The sequence below is a fragment of the Rhipicephalus microplus genome, unplaced genomic scaffold (assembly GCF_043290135.1).
Source record: "Rhipicephalus microplus isolate Deutch F79 unplaced genomic scaffold, USDA_Rmic scaffold_23, whole genome shotgun sequence".
Taxonomy (NCBI): Eukaryota; Metazoa; Arthropoda; class Arachnida; order Ixodida; family Ixodidae; genus Rhipicephalus; species Rhipicephalus microplus.
The window spans coordinates 1,798,679-1,817,952 of NW_027464596.1; the positions used below are offsets into that span (position 1 = coordinate 1,798,679).

The following is a 19,274-nucleotide window of genomic DNA, read 5'->3' on the forward strand; positions in this document are numbered from 1 at the left end:
AGGCTCCCCTCAGTCGTCTTACCTGAGAGGTGATAACAACGCTTGCTGATAGGTACTTCGTTTTTCGCTTCACGCCGCACATGCAGCGTTCCCCCAATGACGAAACATGAAAATAAAAGGAGGCAGAGGTGCCAGTGCTTATACTACATGCACTAATTCTTCCAGTATTCCTATTTTCATCACTATATGTTGCTGTGGGAGCAACAATCCAAAGCTGTCATAGTAACAGTTCTTATCAAAAAGAGTGAACGATAAAGACAGACACATTCGTGGCGGGCGCATAGATGATAGAAGGAACACCACCACCTTCTTCCAATTTCTTTCACTTTTACATTTAGCAACAACACCACCTCACATGTGTGGAACTAGTCTATCTCTCACACGCTTGCATGTTTTCTTTCAAAAAAGAAAGATAGTAAAGAAAATATGGTACAGAAAACTAGAATCGAAACTTCTGGAAACCGTCCCGCAAATTATTATGATGTTTACTTCCACACTACCATTCACCATAAATCGGCAAAGTTCTTAAAAACGTTATATGGAATTGCAGAGTATATCAGACTAATTCCCATATTTTGTGAGCTCGACATATGTGGGTTTGACTTTGTGTGCGATTACTGTAATGCCAGAATCGAAACTTCTGGAAACCGTCCCGCGTATTACTATGATGTTTACTTCCACACTACTATTCACCATAAATCAGCAAAGTTCTTAAAAACGTTATATAGAATTGCAGAGAATATCAAACTAATTCCCATACTTTGTGAGCTCGACATATGTGGGTTCCACTTTGTGTGCGATTACTGTACTGCCTATTTGCGCATGTGCAGAAATTCCACCTTATGTTGCAAGTAAGAAGAAATAACCATAACAAACTTGTCGTCGTGTTAGGAAATACTGGACTTTCACTTGTGCTCATGATGCGGCGAAACTTGATGCCCCAGTATGTCATGCGATCCACATAGCAGTTGTCCTTCCTCCTTTTTAGGTATTCGTGCACTTTCTTCTTTGTCGGATGGACAAGTAGATAGATGACGCCTCGGTGTCGGGAAGCCACCATCTGCCAGGCCGTCGTCTTATCGTATGGTGTGCACATAAGAACACACAAGCACAACCGGTGGCCGACGAAATCCGTGCATACACTGCACAGAAAGGGCATGCATGAGTACATTGCAAAATAAGTCATGACTTTATAAATTATTTACAAACACTACAAGAAGGAGAATTTGTGATGCCAAAGCAGTTCAAATTGTACCATTCAATGATCAGCCTACAATCAGTAACAAAAAACCAAAACCCCTGTCATAAGAAGAAAATTTTGTACGTGAACCGCGTGAAGCCACTGCAGTGACCCAGCCAACACATCAAATGCACTCTGCCTTCTTCTGTCATGCTTGTTATCCAATAGGCAACTGTCGTTGTCTGTCGATGCCACTCTTACAGATATAATCAAATTCGTCACTAAAGCTCCACCCACTAAAAACTGCTAATCCTCAACTACTGGTGCATTTTGAGATTTAGAACACTTCCCGAGAGCTGGCAATGCTGCAAGTTCCTTCCCGCCATAACGTCGCAGAAAGGAGTGTTAAGACGGTAAAGTTGAAAAGTACATGCACAATCTAAATGTCCCCACTTATGAGGCCCGTGAAGCGATGTTAAATTTGTTGCTTTTCTTTCGCCAACCCCCATTTGTATGCAGAAACTGAAATAAAAACTTCCTTGAGACTTGAATGATCATAACCAGTTTCGCTACATTCACTGTGGCAAGGCAAAGGCCAGTGGGGTAGCCAGAGGGTAGAAGACCAGGCATGTTCTCTCCTCCCTCCAGAAATTTTTTTTCCCTGGATAACGGACCCCAAAATGATACTCAACTACATCTGCCTGCCCGGCCTCCACTTTAGATGACAATTGTGCCTCTCTCCCTTCGGAAACATTATTGCTGCCTACGCCCTTGCTTCATATGCGGCAACCCTAGCAAAAATTCTGATAGAGTTAGGTCTCAATCAGTCTGATACAGTATCCTATAAGTTGTACCAGTCTTGTGCCAGACTGATAAAAAGTCTTACCAGTTCTTATAGACATTCTTATCAGTCTGATACATTTTCTTACCAGTGCTACTAGTCTCATATCAGACTGATACACAGTCTTACCAGTGCTACCAGCTTTTGAATAAGCTTGATTGGTCATTTATATGGTATATATTAGTCTATAGGTTTTTAGTCTTTTGTTCATTTATCGGATCTTCATAAGATGCATTACTGTCATTTTAACGGTAGTTCTTTTTTTGAACACACTGCCCACATATACGTGATTGGTCATTTCTGCATGTATATTAGTGTATCAGTGTTTTCTATTGAACACTTGACGACCATTGTGTAAAATATTGTGATGCCTCAAAGAGTGCAACTGGCAGCTTTTGGATGCGTAGAATAAAATGTACAATGTTTCATGGTGGTGCATAATTGACAAACTGAGCTTTAAATATGCAAAGCAGCTTTCAGCCTAGATGAACGCTTTATTCTGTGTACAAATGGGATTGCAGGTGCCAGATAGCAACACAGTTAATGCTGACAATGATAGATGACATCTAGAAATTTCAAGATACTAGTATCCAAAGCCTATCAGATGACAGCATAAACATAACTTGAAACAATACAAACAAAACTTCTCATCACAGGGCTATAATAACATAATTTCTAAATTTTAAGTTATAGGGCCAGTAAACAATCCAAGGGAGATAACTTAATAATCAGTCCACAACTGTGAAATGAGCATGCTTATACAACAATTTTTCCAAACGGCGTGGATTCGAAAGTCTCAGGTGGTGCTGCAGTTTCTCCCTTTCACAACACAAGCCAACCCAAGCTGCCTCTCCCACATAGTGCTTTGCCTTTATTGACGAGCCACTACATTAGTGTCATAATCCATACTGGATGAGATACTTTAAAGAAACAATGAAATGCTTCTTTGAGTAATCATTAATTGACCTCATCATCAAAACTTAATGCCTCGCAAATCCACTGCCAGAAATATTTCAAAGCAAGTTGAGGGGTTTATTGCGTACTTCAACCGCTTTATTTTTTTTCTCAGCGGTCCCAACAAGCTGTGCCGAAAACTACAGGGAAGAATGGCAGTAAAGAAGTGCGATATGTATGCACACATTATGAGCTAGAGCATGCTTGAAGAAACACAGCAGCTTTTTCGTGTTGCCATTCCCATGTGTGAGTGTGACTATGCAATGTTAGAAGATTTTGGACAGCAGCGCCAGCATGTGGCAGCACACTGTGGCAAGAAGCACATTTGATTAAAACCCTGCTCCTGATTTATTTTGGCTATAGGTTAATAGCATGCTTTCGGTTGTTTTACACCACATACAGGCATCCGAAAATTCGAAGTGAGCACAGTCATCTATATGAAAAAAGTCACTTGCAGCTGCAAGATTTGGCTTATATGTTGATAGCAGCATCTGTTATTTACAGGTGTGTCTTTTCACAAAGCCCAAGCGGTGGCACAGACCTGCTATATTACTTGCCTGTAATCCTCACAAGAATGATAAATCAAAAACCATGTGCTAATTAAGGCTAAAGCATTTGACTGCAAAACACACACACACACACACAAGAAACTGCCTATCATGAGAAAAGTTCAGTTGTGAAGAGAACAACAATAGAAAGGATCAAGCCAACATTTAGTTGTCCTAAATTGCTAAAATCATATTAGACTGGCTATGTATGTCACAAGTTTTATACAAAGTTGGTATATCAGCAACACAGCAAACACATCCAACTTTCATGTGCAAACACACTGGCCACATCCTTCGGCAGAAGCACAACTTTTTTTCTTTGTTTCTCAGCAAATACCAATGTGAGATGGGTTCTTGAATAGTTTTGATGTAAGCCTCACACACATGAGCACACACACAGAGCCTGGCAGTAGTTTGGCATGCACCAGTGTAAAAGACATGCCATTGTTGCATTTAAAAAGTGTCGCTCATGCCAACATTGTCGTGAGCCGCCATCTGCAGTCCGGTCGGAATCGCTGAGCGAGTTTTCCTCGAAGCCGTAAGTGTCGTCGGGATCAGGATTTTCATTGCTGTCACCATGCGCATCACTCAGACGTCGCGTGTCGAAGGCCGCTACTCCAGAACATCAATTACTAGCTAAAGACTAAGGAATGCTCTTGCTGAGTGTAGCTGGTTGGCCGACTGCGCCTCCACCGCTCCTTGTCCGAGGTACTACATATTGCGATCCAGGTTCCAAATAGCGTTTTTTTTTTTTTTTTTTGATCGAGGCTGGGTTCAAGTTGAATCCATCTCTCGTCGAACTTGACAGAAACTTCAAATAGCGCGCTTGATGATGTCCACGCAAAGTGAGGCTGCGGGACTGATAATAAGTGAACGGGTAAAGATCGATTAATTTATATGTGGGGTTTAACATCCCAAAACCACCATATGATTATGAGAGACGCCGTAGTGGAGGGCTCTGGAAATTTCGACCACCTGGGGTTCTTTAACGTGCACCCAAATCTGAGCACACGGGAACGGGTAAAGATTGATTACATCGACCAAGGCTTCACATTCACAACCTGCTTGCTGTGCCTTGAATGTTAAGCACGCGGCGCGGATTTTGCCGAAAACTATAACATGTGCCGCGAGGTAGTGACCCTACAGAACACCTCGCGTGCTGAAGGTGTATTGTACTGTGGTCGCCACGGAGAAAGCTGGTCGTCGCCATGGTGGTCGCTGACTGTCATTATGGCTAGATGATTGTAGCCATAATGATGTGATAGATGGATGGATGAATGGATTGATATGGCTGTACCCTTTAAATTGGGCAGCGGCTAACGCCATCTAGCCTAACCAACGCCAATATGGCGACACAGTGCAAGACCTCTGAAATTGCCGCTGCGCGCCCGTCATTTTGCGTTTGCCATCTCGGAGACTATGCACAGCGTCACAGTTTTTTAGTAACTGCATTTATTGTTTATATATAATTTGCTGTGAGCACTGAAAAACTACCCTATAAAGTTGTAAAAACATGAAGTAAATGTTTTATTGCAAATAAATATTTTTGTTTTCATAAACTAAATTGCGTTGTGTTGAGGAAGAAGTCGTGGACTCATGGTTGCATAAACTACTCGGGAGATCCTCAGAAGTCTGGAGATCCACAAATGTCACTGCAATCGTCATCAATAGCAAGTTCGTGGCGGCCTTGGTGCATGTGTAGCGCATGTGAACATTGTTGCGTCTCTTATTTGCTCAGTATCGCGCCTGTACACTCGCAATTCTCCAAGATGTTTGATTTCACGATGATAATTAAAAATAATAGTCCCGGTAAGTGCATGCAAGTACATCAATCCAAAGGATACGGGCAATTTTGATCCTCACAAGTGGTACCGGGTATTCTGGAAGGATAACACACACTGCGGCCACAATCACGCTCAAGTGATTAAGCTTTACGGTAAGTCCGCACCTCTTGTATTCCCAATACGAAAACAAAGAGGAGTAAGCAGTCATTCTGAAGTTATTTACTGGTCATATTTTCTTAGGCACCGAGGATGATGCAAGGAATACAACAGAAAAACGACCATCCATTCCGCAGACCCAATTGCGACTCCTCCGATAGCTGCAGTTCAAATGAAGGGGACAATGAGTCGGTTAAAAAAGTAAGTTGCAATTGGTCACACTGCAGCTGATATTCTACTTGCAGCGTAATTATTACCGACAGCCAACTTTGGCTATCGTTGACATTGCGGCTGATGTGCTACTGCGGCGCAATTACAATCGACAGCCAATTTTGCTCTGCACGTGGTGCCGTGTCACACATGAAGCACCAATGCTCTGATATACTCCCCGCCCCCTGAGCGAATATATCAGAGCATCGCTGCTCCACTACTGCGCGGGCGCCGGAACGTCGTATTGAAGGTGTTAGTAAAGTTGCAGTATGCTGAAGGGCTATTTTATTTTATTCTATCGTGGTATGAGCGCAGCTTAGTCACATTTTTTTGTACAATTGACTGGTTTAAAATTATTTTTGCTTGTGCGGATATACGTCCTGTTTGTGCTTGCAAACTAGCAGTGAAATTTGTGTTGCGTTGTCTGCAGTTGTAAGAAACACGACGTCAAGCTGCTGTTAAGCAGAAGACAAAGCACGTCAGCAACTGTTTTAAGAAGCAGCAGGGAGGCCTGTTGTTTGCTGATACTGAAAAAAAGAACAGAGAAAGAGCTTCTGAAAGAAGTGAATATATATGCTGAGGGCTCAAAATACAAAAGTATTAGAAAGAATAAGCCTACTGTAAAATGCCCTTTGCAGCAAAAATTTCCAAACAGGTTTATCATTTCTTCATAAGCTGTTGTAACGCACTGCTGCTAGGGTTGTATGCAGCAGAAAGTTGCCCTATTCTTATAGCGTGCAATTTCGCTGAAAAGCAGAATGCAATGCAAGCTCATGGGTGGCATAGATGCATGCATGTTTTTCTAATCACTTGAAAATGTGCTTTTACAACTTTCACAGTGTGGTGGATATTAAAAAGAACACCACTTGGTCAAAATTTCTTGAGCCCTCCACTACGGCATCCCCTATAATCACACCATGGTTTTGAGACGTGACATGCAACGTATCATTACACTTTAATTGCATATCTCAACTGCATGCTATGTTTATCATATATATTATTTGACCATGCACACCTAGGATGGTACCATGACAATTAAGGGTGCAATATACTTTATTTCTTAACACTCTACTTTTTCATTGCAGCAAAGAACCTTGTCCTTTGCGGAAGTTGCAGCCGCAAAGGACAAGGTTCAAAAACAGAAACGACTTGCACCTTTGCCACCACTATGTGCTGCCACGCTGGAACCGCCACAGCGACCACGGACAGCCCTGAAGTAGCCCAGTCAAGTGTGAGGGAGGCTGCACTGCTTATCAATTATGTGCCCACTGACAGAGAGGTACTGTAAAACTCTAGTATGCTTTGTCTTGAAGATATATTGCTTTGCTTTAATGAGAAAATGTGCATTGACAAACTAAAGTGTGCACATCATCTTTGACTTGTTTTATAGGTGCATCGGAGCAAAGAAATTGCCGTTCCCAAGAGGTTGTACAATCACCCCATGGGCTTGAAAAGACAGACCCGTTTTGTTCGTGAGGCGGCCGTTACCATTTTTTATACAGCAGGCCAAGTCGGTAGAAGTGTTACTGGTGCAGCCTTCAATCGGTCTAAAAGGGAGGCGAAATCTCCCAAGGAGAAAGAAACATATGCTGTGTTTTCAGGTAGGTGAAATTTTGCAATCTGACCAAAATTCATAAAAGTTAGTGGCTCCATTTTTGCACGTAATCAGCCGAGGTTTCACTGCCAACTTGTGTTATAATTACTTACTAAAGCTTCAAGTGTAGCTTTTGCCTACTGGAGCTGGGTACTTTTATGCAAGAATCCACAAACTAACTTTAAACAATATTAAAGAGGCAGACTGGTAGAACTACTTATTTTCTTGTCATATTGACTCCTCTATTTAGAGTGCACATAATTGTCGCTTAATAAGTGCCTGTAACTTGCTTTGTTTTTGATCATGCAGCTTTCTTCAACCTTTTTTTTGAAGCACACCGTTCTGATTGGAGAGGTTGAGCAAATGAAGAAACTCCTCAATAAAGCTTTGGCAAACAAGATTAATGACTTTATGAAATCAAAAGATTAACCAAGGAATGGCACATCAAATAAAATATTTTGTTTGATTTCTGTGTTCATATTTGTGTCCTGCTTGCTCTGATGTAGTGGTGCACCTGCCGGTTGGCTAAGCACCGATTCGCTTGTGGGCCTATCAGAGTAGAATGCTACACTTATAGGCTGGCACATGAGTACTGGTACACTGATTGACTGGTACACTGATAGACTGGTACACTGATAGACTGGTACACTGATAGACTGATACACTCATAGACTGATACACCTATAGACTGATACACTTATAGACTGATACAACTGTCAATAACCTGATAGCCTATCAGTTTTTCAATCAAAATTTTTGCTAGGGATGCCTTTAATTATGTTATTAATACCCACCGGTAATGAAACTAACACTTCCAACTTCCCCACTGTCGTGATATTTGACAGCAATAAACACGCGGTAATATCAACTATCACTTTTTGGCACCCCAAGCTGAGGACAAGTTATCAAGGCGCGCGAGCAGCACTTCAATGCACCTCGGTCACGTGTGCCATTATGGATGCACTACGCATACCTTCAGTAAGCGACAAACGTAAAGCAGCCATGGATTCCTAATGGCACTCAGACACGACGGCAACGGCTGAAAAGCACGATCAATTCAGAGTACAGGTCCATTCGTTTCACCTGCACTTTTAAAATGGTTCACAGAGGCGCTGTATTTCGGCATTCGTTTCACGAGTTCATCATAGCGGCAGTGGCACCACAGTATTCGTTTCAAAAAAGTTCAGCTGTCGTGCAAGACTATAGTTCACGAATTCCCTGCGTCTGCTCGTGAGGTAGTGCCATGTCTGTGCAGTACAAGATGGCTAAAGCTGCAGTAGACGACACAGCCGATTGTATTCGTGTTTGTTCTAGCAACGTGTACCAAGTACGACAGTGAATTTTTTCCAGCAGACACATGCCAAACAACGCAAGTGGCGCCGTCTTTTACAAATCACAGCCTCCATAACCCTCGAGACAATCGACAAGTAGTATAGGCAGCTTGCACGACATCTGCACTCTCGTATTTATTACCTAGTGCTGCACCTGCAGGCAGGCAGGCAGGCAGGCAGGCAGGCAGGCGGGCGGGCGGGCGGGCGGGTATCACGATAGTTACGACTTTTACTTCCTCTAAATGATCAAGTTTGGTCATCTTTTCAACAGACCAACGCAACCGAAAGGCCGCGCCGGACATCGGTCCGAAGACCTCACTAAATCATTCAATCGGTAGTAGCGACGGGCGGTGTGTACAAAGGGCAGGGACGTAACCAACGCGAGCTTATGACTCGCGCTTACTGGGAATTCCTCGTTCAAGGGGAACAATTGCAAGCCCTTATCCCAATCACAAAAGAAGTTCCACGGGTTACCCAGTATTTTCAGACAGAGATAAAGACACGCTGCTTCCTTCAGTGTAGCGCGCGTGCGGCCCCGGACATCTAAGGGCATCACAGACCTGTTATTGCTCTGTTTCGTGCGGCTAAGAGCCGCTTGTCCCTCGTTGTAAGGTGCTGGGAACCCCGTACCTATTTAATAGGCTAGAGTCTCGTTCGTTATCGGAATTAACCAGACAAATCGCTCCACCAACTAAGAACGGCCATGCACCACCATCCACCGAATCAAGAAAGAGCTCTCAATCTGTCAATCCTCCCAGATTCCTCACATTCCTCACGGCAGGCAGGCAAGCGGGCGGGCGGGCGGGCAGGCAGGCAGGCAGGCGGGCAGGCAGGCAGGCAGGTAGGTAGGTAGGTATGTAGGTAGGTGTTGCAAGAAAATAAATATGGCGCATATGACTAGCCAGTCAGTGTGGAACCCGCCAACGTACGTGTGTGTGATTCGGTCCAGCGACCGGCATGGCCCAGGACTATCCGGTTATCACAAGTGGCGACGAGGTCAACTGACGAACCGGACGGGCACAGCACAATCACACGTCGTCATGCCTGTCGTCGGGAAGCAGGATCCGTTCGACCCGAGTACATCGGAGTGGGCGGAATGGAGCGAGTGGGCCAAGCTGTACTTCATCACGAACGACATCCCGAGCGACAAGCAGACAGCCATATTTTTGACATACTGCAATCCAGAGACTTATTCTCTGCTACGAGGCCTCCTAGCACCAATCAGGCTTGCCCAAGCAGAACTGACCGAAATTTTTACCACACTTGGCAAGCACTACGCCCCTCGCGTATCAGAAGTAGTGGCAAGTTTCAAGTTTTTCTCAAGACATCGAAAAGAGGGGGAGACCGTAAGTGACTACATTGCCTCGTTGAAGAAATTAGCCAAAGACTGTAATTTTGCAACAATTCGAGAGCGCATGTTGCGCGACCAGATAGTCAGCGGAATCAATGACGTAACCATGCAAACACGGCTGCTGGAAACGACGTGTTTAACCTTCGAAACTGCAAAGGACACCGTCGTAGCTATGGAGGCTGCACGTAAATATTCACGCACATTGAGCTGTCAGTAAGCACAGCTACTATCTCACAAAGCTCCGAAGCAAGCGAACGTTGTCACCTCGGGGAAAAATGACAGCTGTTGCTTTCGTTGCGGGGGTGGTCATTCTGCACGTCGGTGTAAGCACGGCAGCACGATCTGTCACAACTGCCGCCGAAAAGGGCACCTTGCAAGAGTTTGCAGAGTTCAGCCGGGAAGTAGAAATTTCGACCAGAGCCAGTTTAGTCGCGTAAACAACCTGGGCGACCTGCCTGTCTCTGCTAAAGAGCCCGAAGTTTTCAACTTGTGGACGCTTCACACAGCTAGTTCGGAGCCAATGCGCATAGCGGTTGAAGTTAATGGCGTAATTCTCGATATGGAGTTGGACACCGGCGCTAGTGTGTCGACCATTGGTGATGGCAAGTTTGCCGAGCTTTTTCCGTCGGTGCCATTGGAGCCATCGAGTGTGCAGCTGAGAAGTTTTTTCGGCGACATGAAACGCGTCCAGGAAAAGCTGGAAGCATTGGTCATACTTGGCGACAAGGAGCGCCAGCTACCACTATTTGTCGTGAAAGGGGCATGTCCTACACTGTTTGGACGAAGCTGGATGAAGGCCTTCAAGCTAGGCATCGCTCAGACGGAGGGAGTCAACGTCATGAAGTCTACGGAAGACCTGGTAAGCTAATATCACGAAGTTTTTGCGAAGCAGCTTGGCACGTTTCACGGCGTTACAGCGTCTATATCCGTACAAAAGGGTGTGAAGCCACGTTTTGTCAAGGCACGTCCGATACCATATGCTTTGCGCGATAGGGTTTTTGAAGAACTACAGAGAATGGAATGGGAAGGCGTTATCAAACCGGTGAAAACTTCTCAATGGGCCGCGCCCATCGTTCCTGTATTGAAGCGCGATGGCCGGGTTCGGGTCTGCGGTGATTTTAAGACTACCATAAACCCGGTGACAGTCGTCGAGTCCTACCCTATTCCTAGGATTGAGGAACTTTTTGCGCGACTTACAGGGGGCAAGAAGTTCACAAGGCTTGACTTGCAAGATGCCTATCAGCAGGTTACACTCGATGAGGAGTGCCAATAGCTAGTCACCATTAACACTCCGAAGGGGTTATACCAATTCACAAGGCTGCCGTTCGGGGTTTCATCAGCTCCGGCTATATTTCAGCGAGAGATGGAAAATCTGTTGCACGACCTTGACCATGTCGTAGTGTACTTTGATGATATTCTGGTCACAGGAACCAGTGACAAAGAGCATTGGGAAAATTTGGGCCGAGTGTTGGATCGCCTGAAAACCGCGGGACTGCGACTGAAGTTATCCAAATGCAAATTCATGAAACTAGAAGTCCAGTACTTGGGCCATATCATTAGTGCGGCTGGGGTGCATCCAAACCCGGCCAAGACTGAAGCAGTGCTGGAAACCCCCGCACCCCGAGCGGTCAAAGAACTTCAGAGTTACCTCGGATTGGTTAATTTTTACAGAAGGTTCTTGCCGGACCTTTCTGCCGTAATACAGCCGCTCAATAGTTTGTTGGCGTCGGGAACACCATGGCGCTGGGAAACTGATGAAAAGCAGGCATTTCGGAGAAGCAAGGAGCTATTGGCCTCTGCTGCTATATTGGCACACTTTGACCCAGGAAAGCCAACTGTGCTTGTCACTGATGCATCTCCCTTTTCGGGATTGGAGCAGTACTGGCGCAGCGAGAGTCATCAGGAGAAGAGTGCTCCATTGGTTTTGCCTCCCGCAGCCTGGCAACCGCGGAGAAAAACTACAGCCAATTAGATGAGGAGCCTTGTATTTGGCGTTACAAAGTTCAGGCAGTACTTATGGGGCCGGCAATTCGAAGCCGTCACAGATCACAAACCGCTGCTCGGCCTGCTCGCAGCAGACAAACCAGTTCCCGAATCCTGTTCTCCTAGAGTGCTAAGGTGGGCCTTGCTGTTGTCGGGGTACAGTTACGACCTGAAGTATAGGCCGGGTTCACAAATTGCACATGCCGATGGGTTAAGCCGGCTACCTCTGCCAACTGCCGAATTTGTTGTTGACTGCCCTGCCGAAGTGTTAATGCTGGAAGGAGTATACCCAGGGGTGCTGTCGTCAAATGCTGTTGCGGCAGCCACCACCAGTGACCCGGCGCTGTCACAAGTAAGAGCAGCGTTGTGGTCAGGCTGCCAGATAAACCTAGGGTCAGAGAGAAGACCCTACGAGACGCGCTTTCATGAGATGAGCGTGCAAGGGAACTGTCTATTGTGGGGCAACAGAGTCATTTTTCCAAAATCCTTACAAAAATAAGTCCTCTAGCTGCTGCATGAGAGTCATCCAGGACTGTCCAAAATGAAGGCAGTTGTGCGTAGCCATGTGTGGTTGCCTAGCCTGGATAACGATATAGTGATAACCATTCAAAGGTGCCGTATTTGCCAGGAGCATCAAAGAGTGTCACGACCAGTGCCTGTCATGCCCTGACCGTTCCCGGATAAACCGTGGTCACGGCTGCATGTGGACAATGCCGGTCCTTACAGGAACACCTACTTTTTTATCGCAGTCGATGCGTTTTCGAAGTGGATTGAAGTGTTCCCGGTCTCTACACCCTCAGCTGAAGCAACTATTTTCTGCATGGGCAATATGTTCGCAAACCAAGGCCTTCCAGATGTGGTCGTGTCGGATAATGGGCCAGCATTTACCAGTGAGCTTTACTCCACATTCCTCACGAAAAACGGGGTGAGGCGAATGCTGGTGCCGCCTTATCATCCAGCGTCAAACGGTGCTGCAGAGCGGGTCGTGCAGACTGTCAAAAACAAGTTGCGGAAGGCTGGCCCTGGAGATATTCGCACTCAAATTGCCCGCATGCTCCTGACATACAGGTCAACGCCTCACGAGGTCACGGGTTGCTCTTCGTCGGAGCTGTTGTTGGGGCGGAAGCTGAGGACTGCGTTGGACCTGCTACACCCAGACCTCAGGACCAAGGTGCTACAGAAGCAACTTAAGCAGAAAATCAGGGAGCTACGCACTTCGCCCATGGATGTTCTACTGGAAGACGGACGACGGTTAACTCGACATTTGGATCACATCTGCCAGGCCCCTGAGGAACTGAGTGCAAACAACCAAAGGTCAGGCAACCCGGTATATACCGGTCTTGCTCCAAGCTTGGACGTGGGTCAGACGCAGCTAACTGGTCTTGCTCCAGGCTTGCACGTTGGTCAGAGGCAGCTATCTCCGGATCATCTTCACGACACAGAGTCTAAGCAAGATCCCAGGGAAGACGTGGCGAGGGAACCGGAACTTGCTGTCACAGCACCCAGTACTCCTGTCCAGTATCGCGCTACGCACCTTAAACAATTGTTTGCAACCATTAATAAAGGGAGGAGAGATGTGATAAGATTAGTTTGCCGTTCTGGCGCCCAGGGGCGTCGATGTTGCAAGGAAATAAATACGGCGCACATGAGCAGGCAGGCAGGCAGGCAGGCAGGCAGGCAGGCAGGCAGGCAGGCAGGCAGGCAGGCAGGCAGGCAGGCAGGCAGGCAGGCAGGCAGGCAGGCAGGCAGGCAGGCAGGCAGGCAGGCAGGCAGGCAGGCAGGCAGGCAGGCAGGCAGGCAGGCAGGCAGGCAGGCAGGCAGGCAGGCAGGCAGGCAGGCAGGCAGGCAGGCAGGCAGGCAGGCAGGCAGGCAGGCAGGCAGGCAGGCAGGCAGGCAGGCAGGCAGGCAGGCAGGCAGGCAGGCAGGCAGGCAGGCAGGCAGGCAGGCAGGCAGGCAGGCAGGCAGGCAGGCAGGCAGGCAGGCAGGCAGGCAGGCAGGCAGGCAGGCAGGCAGGCAGGCAGGCAGGCAGGCAGGCAGGCAGGCAGGCAGGCAGGCAGGCAGGCAGGCAGGCAGGCAGGCAGGCAGGCAGGCAGGCAGGCAGGCAGGCAGGCAGGCAGGCAGGCAGGCAGGCAGGCAGGCAGGCAGGCAGGCAGGCAGGCAGGCAGGCAGGCAGGCAGGCAGGCAGGCAGGCAGGCAGGCAGGCAGGCAGGCAGGCAGGCAGGCAGGCAGGCAGGCAGGCAGGCAGGCAGGCAGGCAGGCAGGCAGGCAGGCAGGCAGGCAGGCAGGCAGGCAGGCAGGCAGGCAGGCAGGCAGGCAGGCAGGCAGGCAGGCAGGCAGGCAGGCAGGCAGGCAGGCAGGCAGGCAGGCAGGCAGGCAGGCAGGCAGGCAGGCAGGCAGGCAGGCAGGCAGGCAGGCAGGCAGGCAGGCAGGCAGGCAGGCAGGCAGGCAGGCAGGCAGGCAGGCAGGCAGGCAGGCAGGCAGGCAGGCAGGCAGGCAGGCAGGCAGGCAGGCAGGCAGGCAGGCAGGCAGGCAGGCAGGCAGGCAGGCAGGCAGGCAGGCAGGCAGGCAGGCAGGCAGGCAGGCAGGCAGGCAGGCAGGCAGGCAGGCAGGCAGGCAGGCAGGCAGGCAGGCAGGCAGGCAGGCAGGCAGGCAGGCAGGCAGGCAGGCAGGCAGGCAGGCAGGCAGGCAGGCAGGCAGGCAGGCAGGCAGGCAGGCAGGCAGGCAGGCAGGCAGGCAGGCAGGCAGGCAGGCAGGCAGGCAGGCAGGCAGGCAGGCAGGCAGGCAGGCAGGCAGGCAGGCAGGCAGGCAGGCAGGCAGGCAGGCAGGCAGGCAGGCAGGCAGGCAGGCAGGCAGGCAGGCAGGCAGGCAGGCAGGCAGGCAGGCAGGCAGGCAGGCAGGCAGGCAGGCAGGCAGGCAGGCAGGCAGGCAGGCAGGCAGGCAGGCAGGCAGGCAGGCAGGCAGGCAGGCAGGCAGGCAGGCAGGCAGGCAGGCAGGCAGGCAGGCAGGCAGGCAGGCAGGCAGGCAGGCAGGCAGGCAGGCAGGCAGGCAGGCAGGCAGGCAGGCAGGCAGGCAGGCAGGCAGGCAGGCAGGCAGGCAGGCAGGCAGGCAGGCAGGCAGGCAGGCAGGCAGGCAGGCAGGCAGGCAGGCAGGCAGGCAGGCAGGCAGGCAGGCAGGCAGGCAGGCAGGCAGGCAGGCAGGCAGGCAGGCAGGCAGGCAGGCAGGCAGGCAGGCAGGCAGGCAGGCAGGCAGGCAGGCAGGCAGGCAGGCAGGCAGGCAGGCAGGCAGGCAGGCAGGCAGGCAGGCAGGCAGGCAGGCAGGCAGGCAGGCAGGCAGGCAGGCAGGCAGGCAGGCAGGCAGGCAGGCAGGCAGGCAGGCAGGCAGGCAGGCAGGCAGGCAGGCAGGCAGGCAGGCAGGCAGGCAGGCAGGCAGGCAGGCAGGCAGGCAGGCAGGCAGGCAGGCAGGCAGGCAGGCAGGCAGGCAGGCAGGCAGGCAGGCAGGCAGGCAGGCAGGCAGGCAGGCAGGCAGGCAGGCAGGCAGGCAGGCAGGCAGGCAGGCAGGCAGGCAGGCAGGCAGGCAGGCAGGCAGGCAGGCAGGCAGGCAGGCAGGCAGGCAGGCAGGCAGGCAGGCAGGCAGGCAGGCAGGCAGGCAGGCAGGCAGGCAGGCAGGCAGGCAGGCAGGCAGGCAGGCAGGCAGGTAGGTAGGTAGGTAGGTAGGTAGGTAGATAGATAGACTCAATGTTGCCAAAGTTCGCTAAGAAATGCATCGCATCTAAAAGATGTGGAAGTTAAAAGGCACGTTTGTAGGGCTTTATAAGTGAACATTGGTGATGTAGTGTTAAATGTACACGACTTCTACTATTAGGCACTGATAAAAGGTGGGTTTGGTTCCCAGGCAAGCCAAATAAAAACTGCTTTACATTGCAAGTGTATTTCACTGGTGTACTGCCGTGATGGGAACACATATGTGAAGTATCACAAAAGCGCCTGACTTGCTTTTGTCACTGATGTTTAAGCTGTATCTTCTCTCCCAACATGTACATTTTTCACACAGTTTCCTTAGTGATCTTGGTGGAAGCTCAGGCATAAATCAATTTGGGATTAAAAATTTGCAGCCACTCCATTTGACAAATATGGATGAGACAAGCAGCGGGTGGTACCAGTGCTGCCTCTGTTTTCGTCAGTGCTTTTCATGAGCCGGCTGCACATCTAGGGTTCTCACAGCAAACACGACCACACCAACGAATCTTATAGGTCGAACAATGTGGCGAAAAACGCATACGTGAGGCGTCTTCCGTCCCGTTTCCAGGCTCAGCTGATCTTTGACCAATCGTCTTAGACAACGGACAATGCCCATTGATGACATCAATCAGGTGATGTTATGGTGCAGTCACTAATTTTTGCAATCTACAATGCTTTGATAATATCATTACTTAACGTCAGAGCTCAATTGCTTGGAAGAACTCACGTGGTATTGTAATAGAATGAGCACCAGCACTCTCTGCTATTACCCAGACCACTCTGTGCACCAACTTTACATGTCCGAAAACCCTGACAACCAAAAGACGGAGTACATTGTAGACATGAGAACTAAATAGCCTGTACCGAGAAGACATGGAAAACCAACACTCTGCGTAGCCATCCTTGATACATCAATATAGGCACATCAAAATAATTATCATGATCACCGTTAGCCTGACTACGTCCACTGCAGTACAAAGGTCTCTCCCATGATCTGCTAGTCAACCCGGTCGTGGGCTTGATAATGCCACTTTATAACCGCAAGCTTCCTAATCTTGTCAGCCCACCTAACTTTGTTGCACGCCTAACGCACTCCCCTTCTCTGGAAACCCAGTCAGTTATCCATAATGAGCAGCGGTTATCCTGCCTAAAATTAAGCTACATGCCCGGCCCATGTCCATTTCTTCTTCACTTTTGATATCTTTAACCCCGGTTTGTTCCCTGATCCACTATGCTCCGATCTTGTCTCTTAAGTTTTCACCTATCATTGTTCTTTCTATCACTCGCTGCTTTGTCCTCTATTCAAGCTGAACCCTCTTCATGAGCCTCCAGGTTTCAGCTCCATAGCTAAGTACCGGGAAGATGCAGCTGTTATATACCATCCTCTTGAGGGATAGTGCCAATCTACCAGTCATGATTAGAGAGTGCTTGATTGATTGTGCTACACCCATTCTTATTCTAGTTATTTCAATCTTGTGGTTCGGCTCCACGGTTATTACCTGTCATAAGTAGATGCAGTCTTTTACAACTTCAAGTGCATTATTACTTATTCCGAAGCGCTGTTCTCTTCCCAGGTTGTTGTACATTACTTTCCTTTTCTGTAGTATAATTTCAAGACCTACCTTTCAGCTCTCCTTGTCTAATTAAGTAATCATGAGTTACAATTCATCACCTGAGTTACTCAAATACAATGTGATCAATTAAGGGGAGATGCTACTCGAAGGCACTTTTTTTTATTACTCACCCTAGAGCAATGAAACTTGAGGTGTTTATGGAACTTTTTATGCTGATTTCAAATATATAAATAGTTTTCTTTCAACTTACACACTTTTAGCTCTGCAACATGACAAAGGGAAAACCTTAATCCTTTTGCCCTCCCTCTTTTCCTCCCTAAACTTCTGTAAGTTTTTACCATTCATAGTTCATATTGCTTCAAATAAAGTGTAGAGTGAAAATAACTAATTAGGAAGCACATACAAAATATGTAATATGCGTGAAAAATAATAGACGTAAAAAGTCTATATTTCACCTACCCTAGTGAAGGTTTACATAAAATTTCTTTATTATACAATAAAATATAGAAATATAAACTAGATAATTGCATTTGCCATACTTTGGAAAAACATTGGGCAAAATTTCATGCAGATCCGAGAACTAGAAGTGCCTGAAAAAGGAGGGGCAGATTGAAAAAAATGGCGAAACTTGTGTTTTGAGAAAAACGAGCTTTAAACATAAAATTGAGTTTTTACTTATGAAAGATATTAATGAATCAGATGAAATTTGCAAAAAAAAAAAGAACAATCCTTATTGTAGTGGCTACTACAACTAAAATATGCTAGCACCATGAGTTTCTCTCTCTCGGCATTTTCGAACCGACACCTCACAGACATTTCGGTCACAGACAGGGCCATGAAACGCTTGCCAAACTTCCGCTCCATCTGGCGTTGTGCCAACTGCAAGCTAGGAAGAAGTTTGACACGACTGCGAAATCCAAACTAAGTCCAGTGTCATGCCATTCTGCAGCCATGCTTGTGCCACATACCGTCGTACATAATGGCAATGTCGTCCCTGCTAAGTTCTCTCACTGCGAGCTTTTTCGACCTCTCAAGATTGGCGCTGACGTAATTCATTGTCGCATCACGAACTTTACAGCTGATGAGTGTGAATGACTTCTGATGCATTGGCTTTTGCACGCCAACAACTGCCGCAAATCGGACCAGCTTCTCGTAGCCTATTCCTACAGAGCGCGCTGCACAACGGCTTTCACTTGCGAGCAATGCCTTTTTTAATTCATAACAGAGATAATTACACGAGAAAAGCATTGTACAGCTGTGCTGCTCGACAAGACATGGACACCGCAAATAGGTTTCAGAGCACATACAGGCGCGCAGCGGCCAATGACGGTCCCCGATTCGTACCATGTGATGAGCCAGTTGCGGCACTCGAAAAACGCGCAGAAGGGTGCTTCTTTTTATTATTTCTTGCACTGCATCAGCGAGAGAAACTGTTCTTATTTGAAAAGTGAGGCACGACTCTTCGACTCATACGATCAACAATAGCGAGCGGCGGGGCATTATCGGCGGCAACGTGGTCGAAGACTGCGCACTTTCGACCTTTTAACAGGCACCTTGGGCTTTTAAATATGATTTTAAAGGATTTTCAGTTAAGTCTCGACCTGTATTATTTTTTTCATAACCGTAGAGGTACTAATCTTATCAAGAAAGGTGAAAATAAAAATCGGTATTTTTGAAAAAAACTCACGTTTTTCGACCCGAATCTCCCCTTAAGTGCATGTTGCAAAGGTACTCTTCATCAACTCTTATGTATAACTCTTCCTATTCTGGGCCTGTGAAAGCCTTTTGTAAGCATGCAGTAAATAGTATTGGGGAGATTGTATCCCCTTGTTTTACACCCCTCTTGATTGGTGTTCTGTCCCTTTCTTTACGAAGCACTATCGTGGCAGTCCACTTGCGGTTTTCTCGTTTTCGGTAGAAGGTATTCAAAATCCGCAAATTATTGCGTTCTGCGAATTCTACTAGTAGCTCTCCTCTGGCGTTTCTAGTGCCGATGCCATAATCTCCTACTGCCTGGTCTCCAGCCTGCTT

General features: G+C 48.1%; 2 protein-coding genes across 2 annotated transcripts in view; one reads left to right on the forward strand and one right to left on the reverse strand.

The window, feature by feature from the left end:
- LOC142786400 (decapping and exoribonuclease protein-like) overlaps positions 1–6,568 on the reverse strand; it is a 63,424-nt gene extending 56,856 nt beyond the window's left edge. The window contains exon 1 of the mRNA XM_075884085.1: positions 910–6,568. Within this exon, the coding sequence (XP_075740200.1) occupies positions 910–1,186 (277 nt within the window). The 5' untranslated portion in view covers positions 1,187–6,568. The remainder of the gene's footprint in view (positions 1–909) is intronic.
- A 243-nt stretch (positions 6,569–6,811) lies between these two features.
- LOC142786401 (uncharacterized) lies at positions 6,812–7,733 on the forward strand. Its single transcript, XM_075884086.1, has 3 exons — positions 6,812–6,952; positions 7,064–7,274; positions 7,577–7,733. Exons 1-3 carry the CDS (start codon positions 6,842–6,844, stop codon positions 7,624–7,626), a joined length of 372 nt encoding a protein of 123 aa, XP_075740201.1. The 5' UTR covers positions 6,812–6,841; the 3' UTR covers positions 7,627–7,733.
- The last annotated feature ends 11,541 nt before the right edge of the window (positions 7,734–19,274 follow it).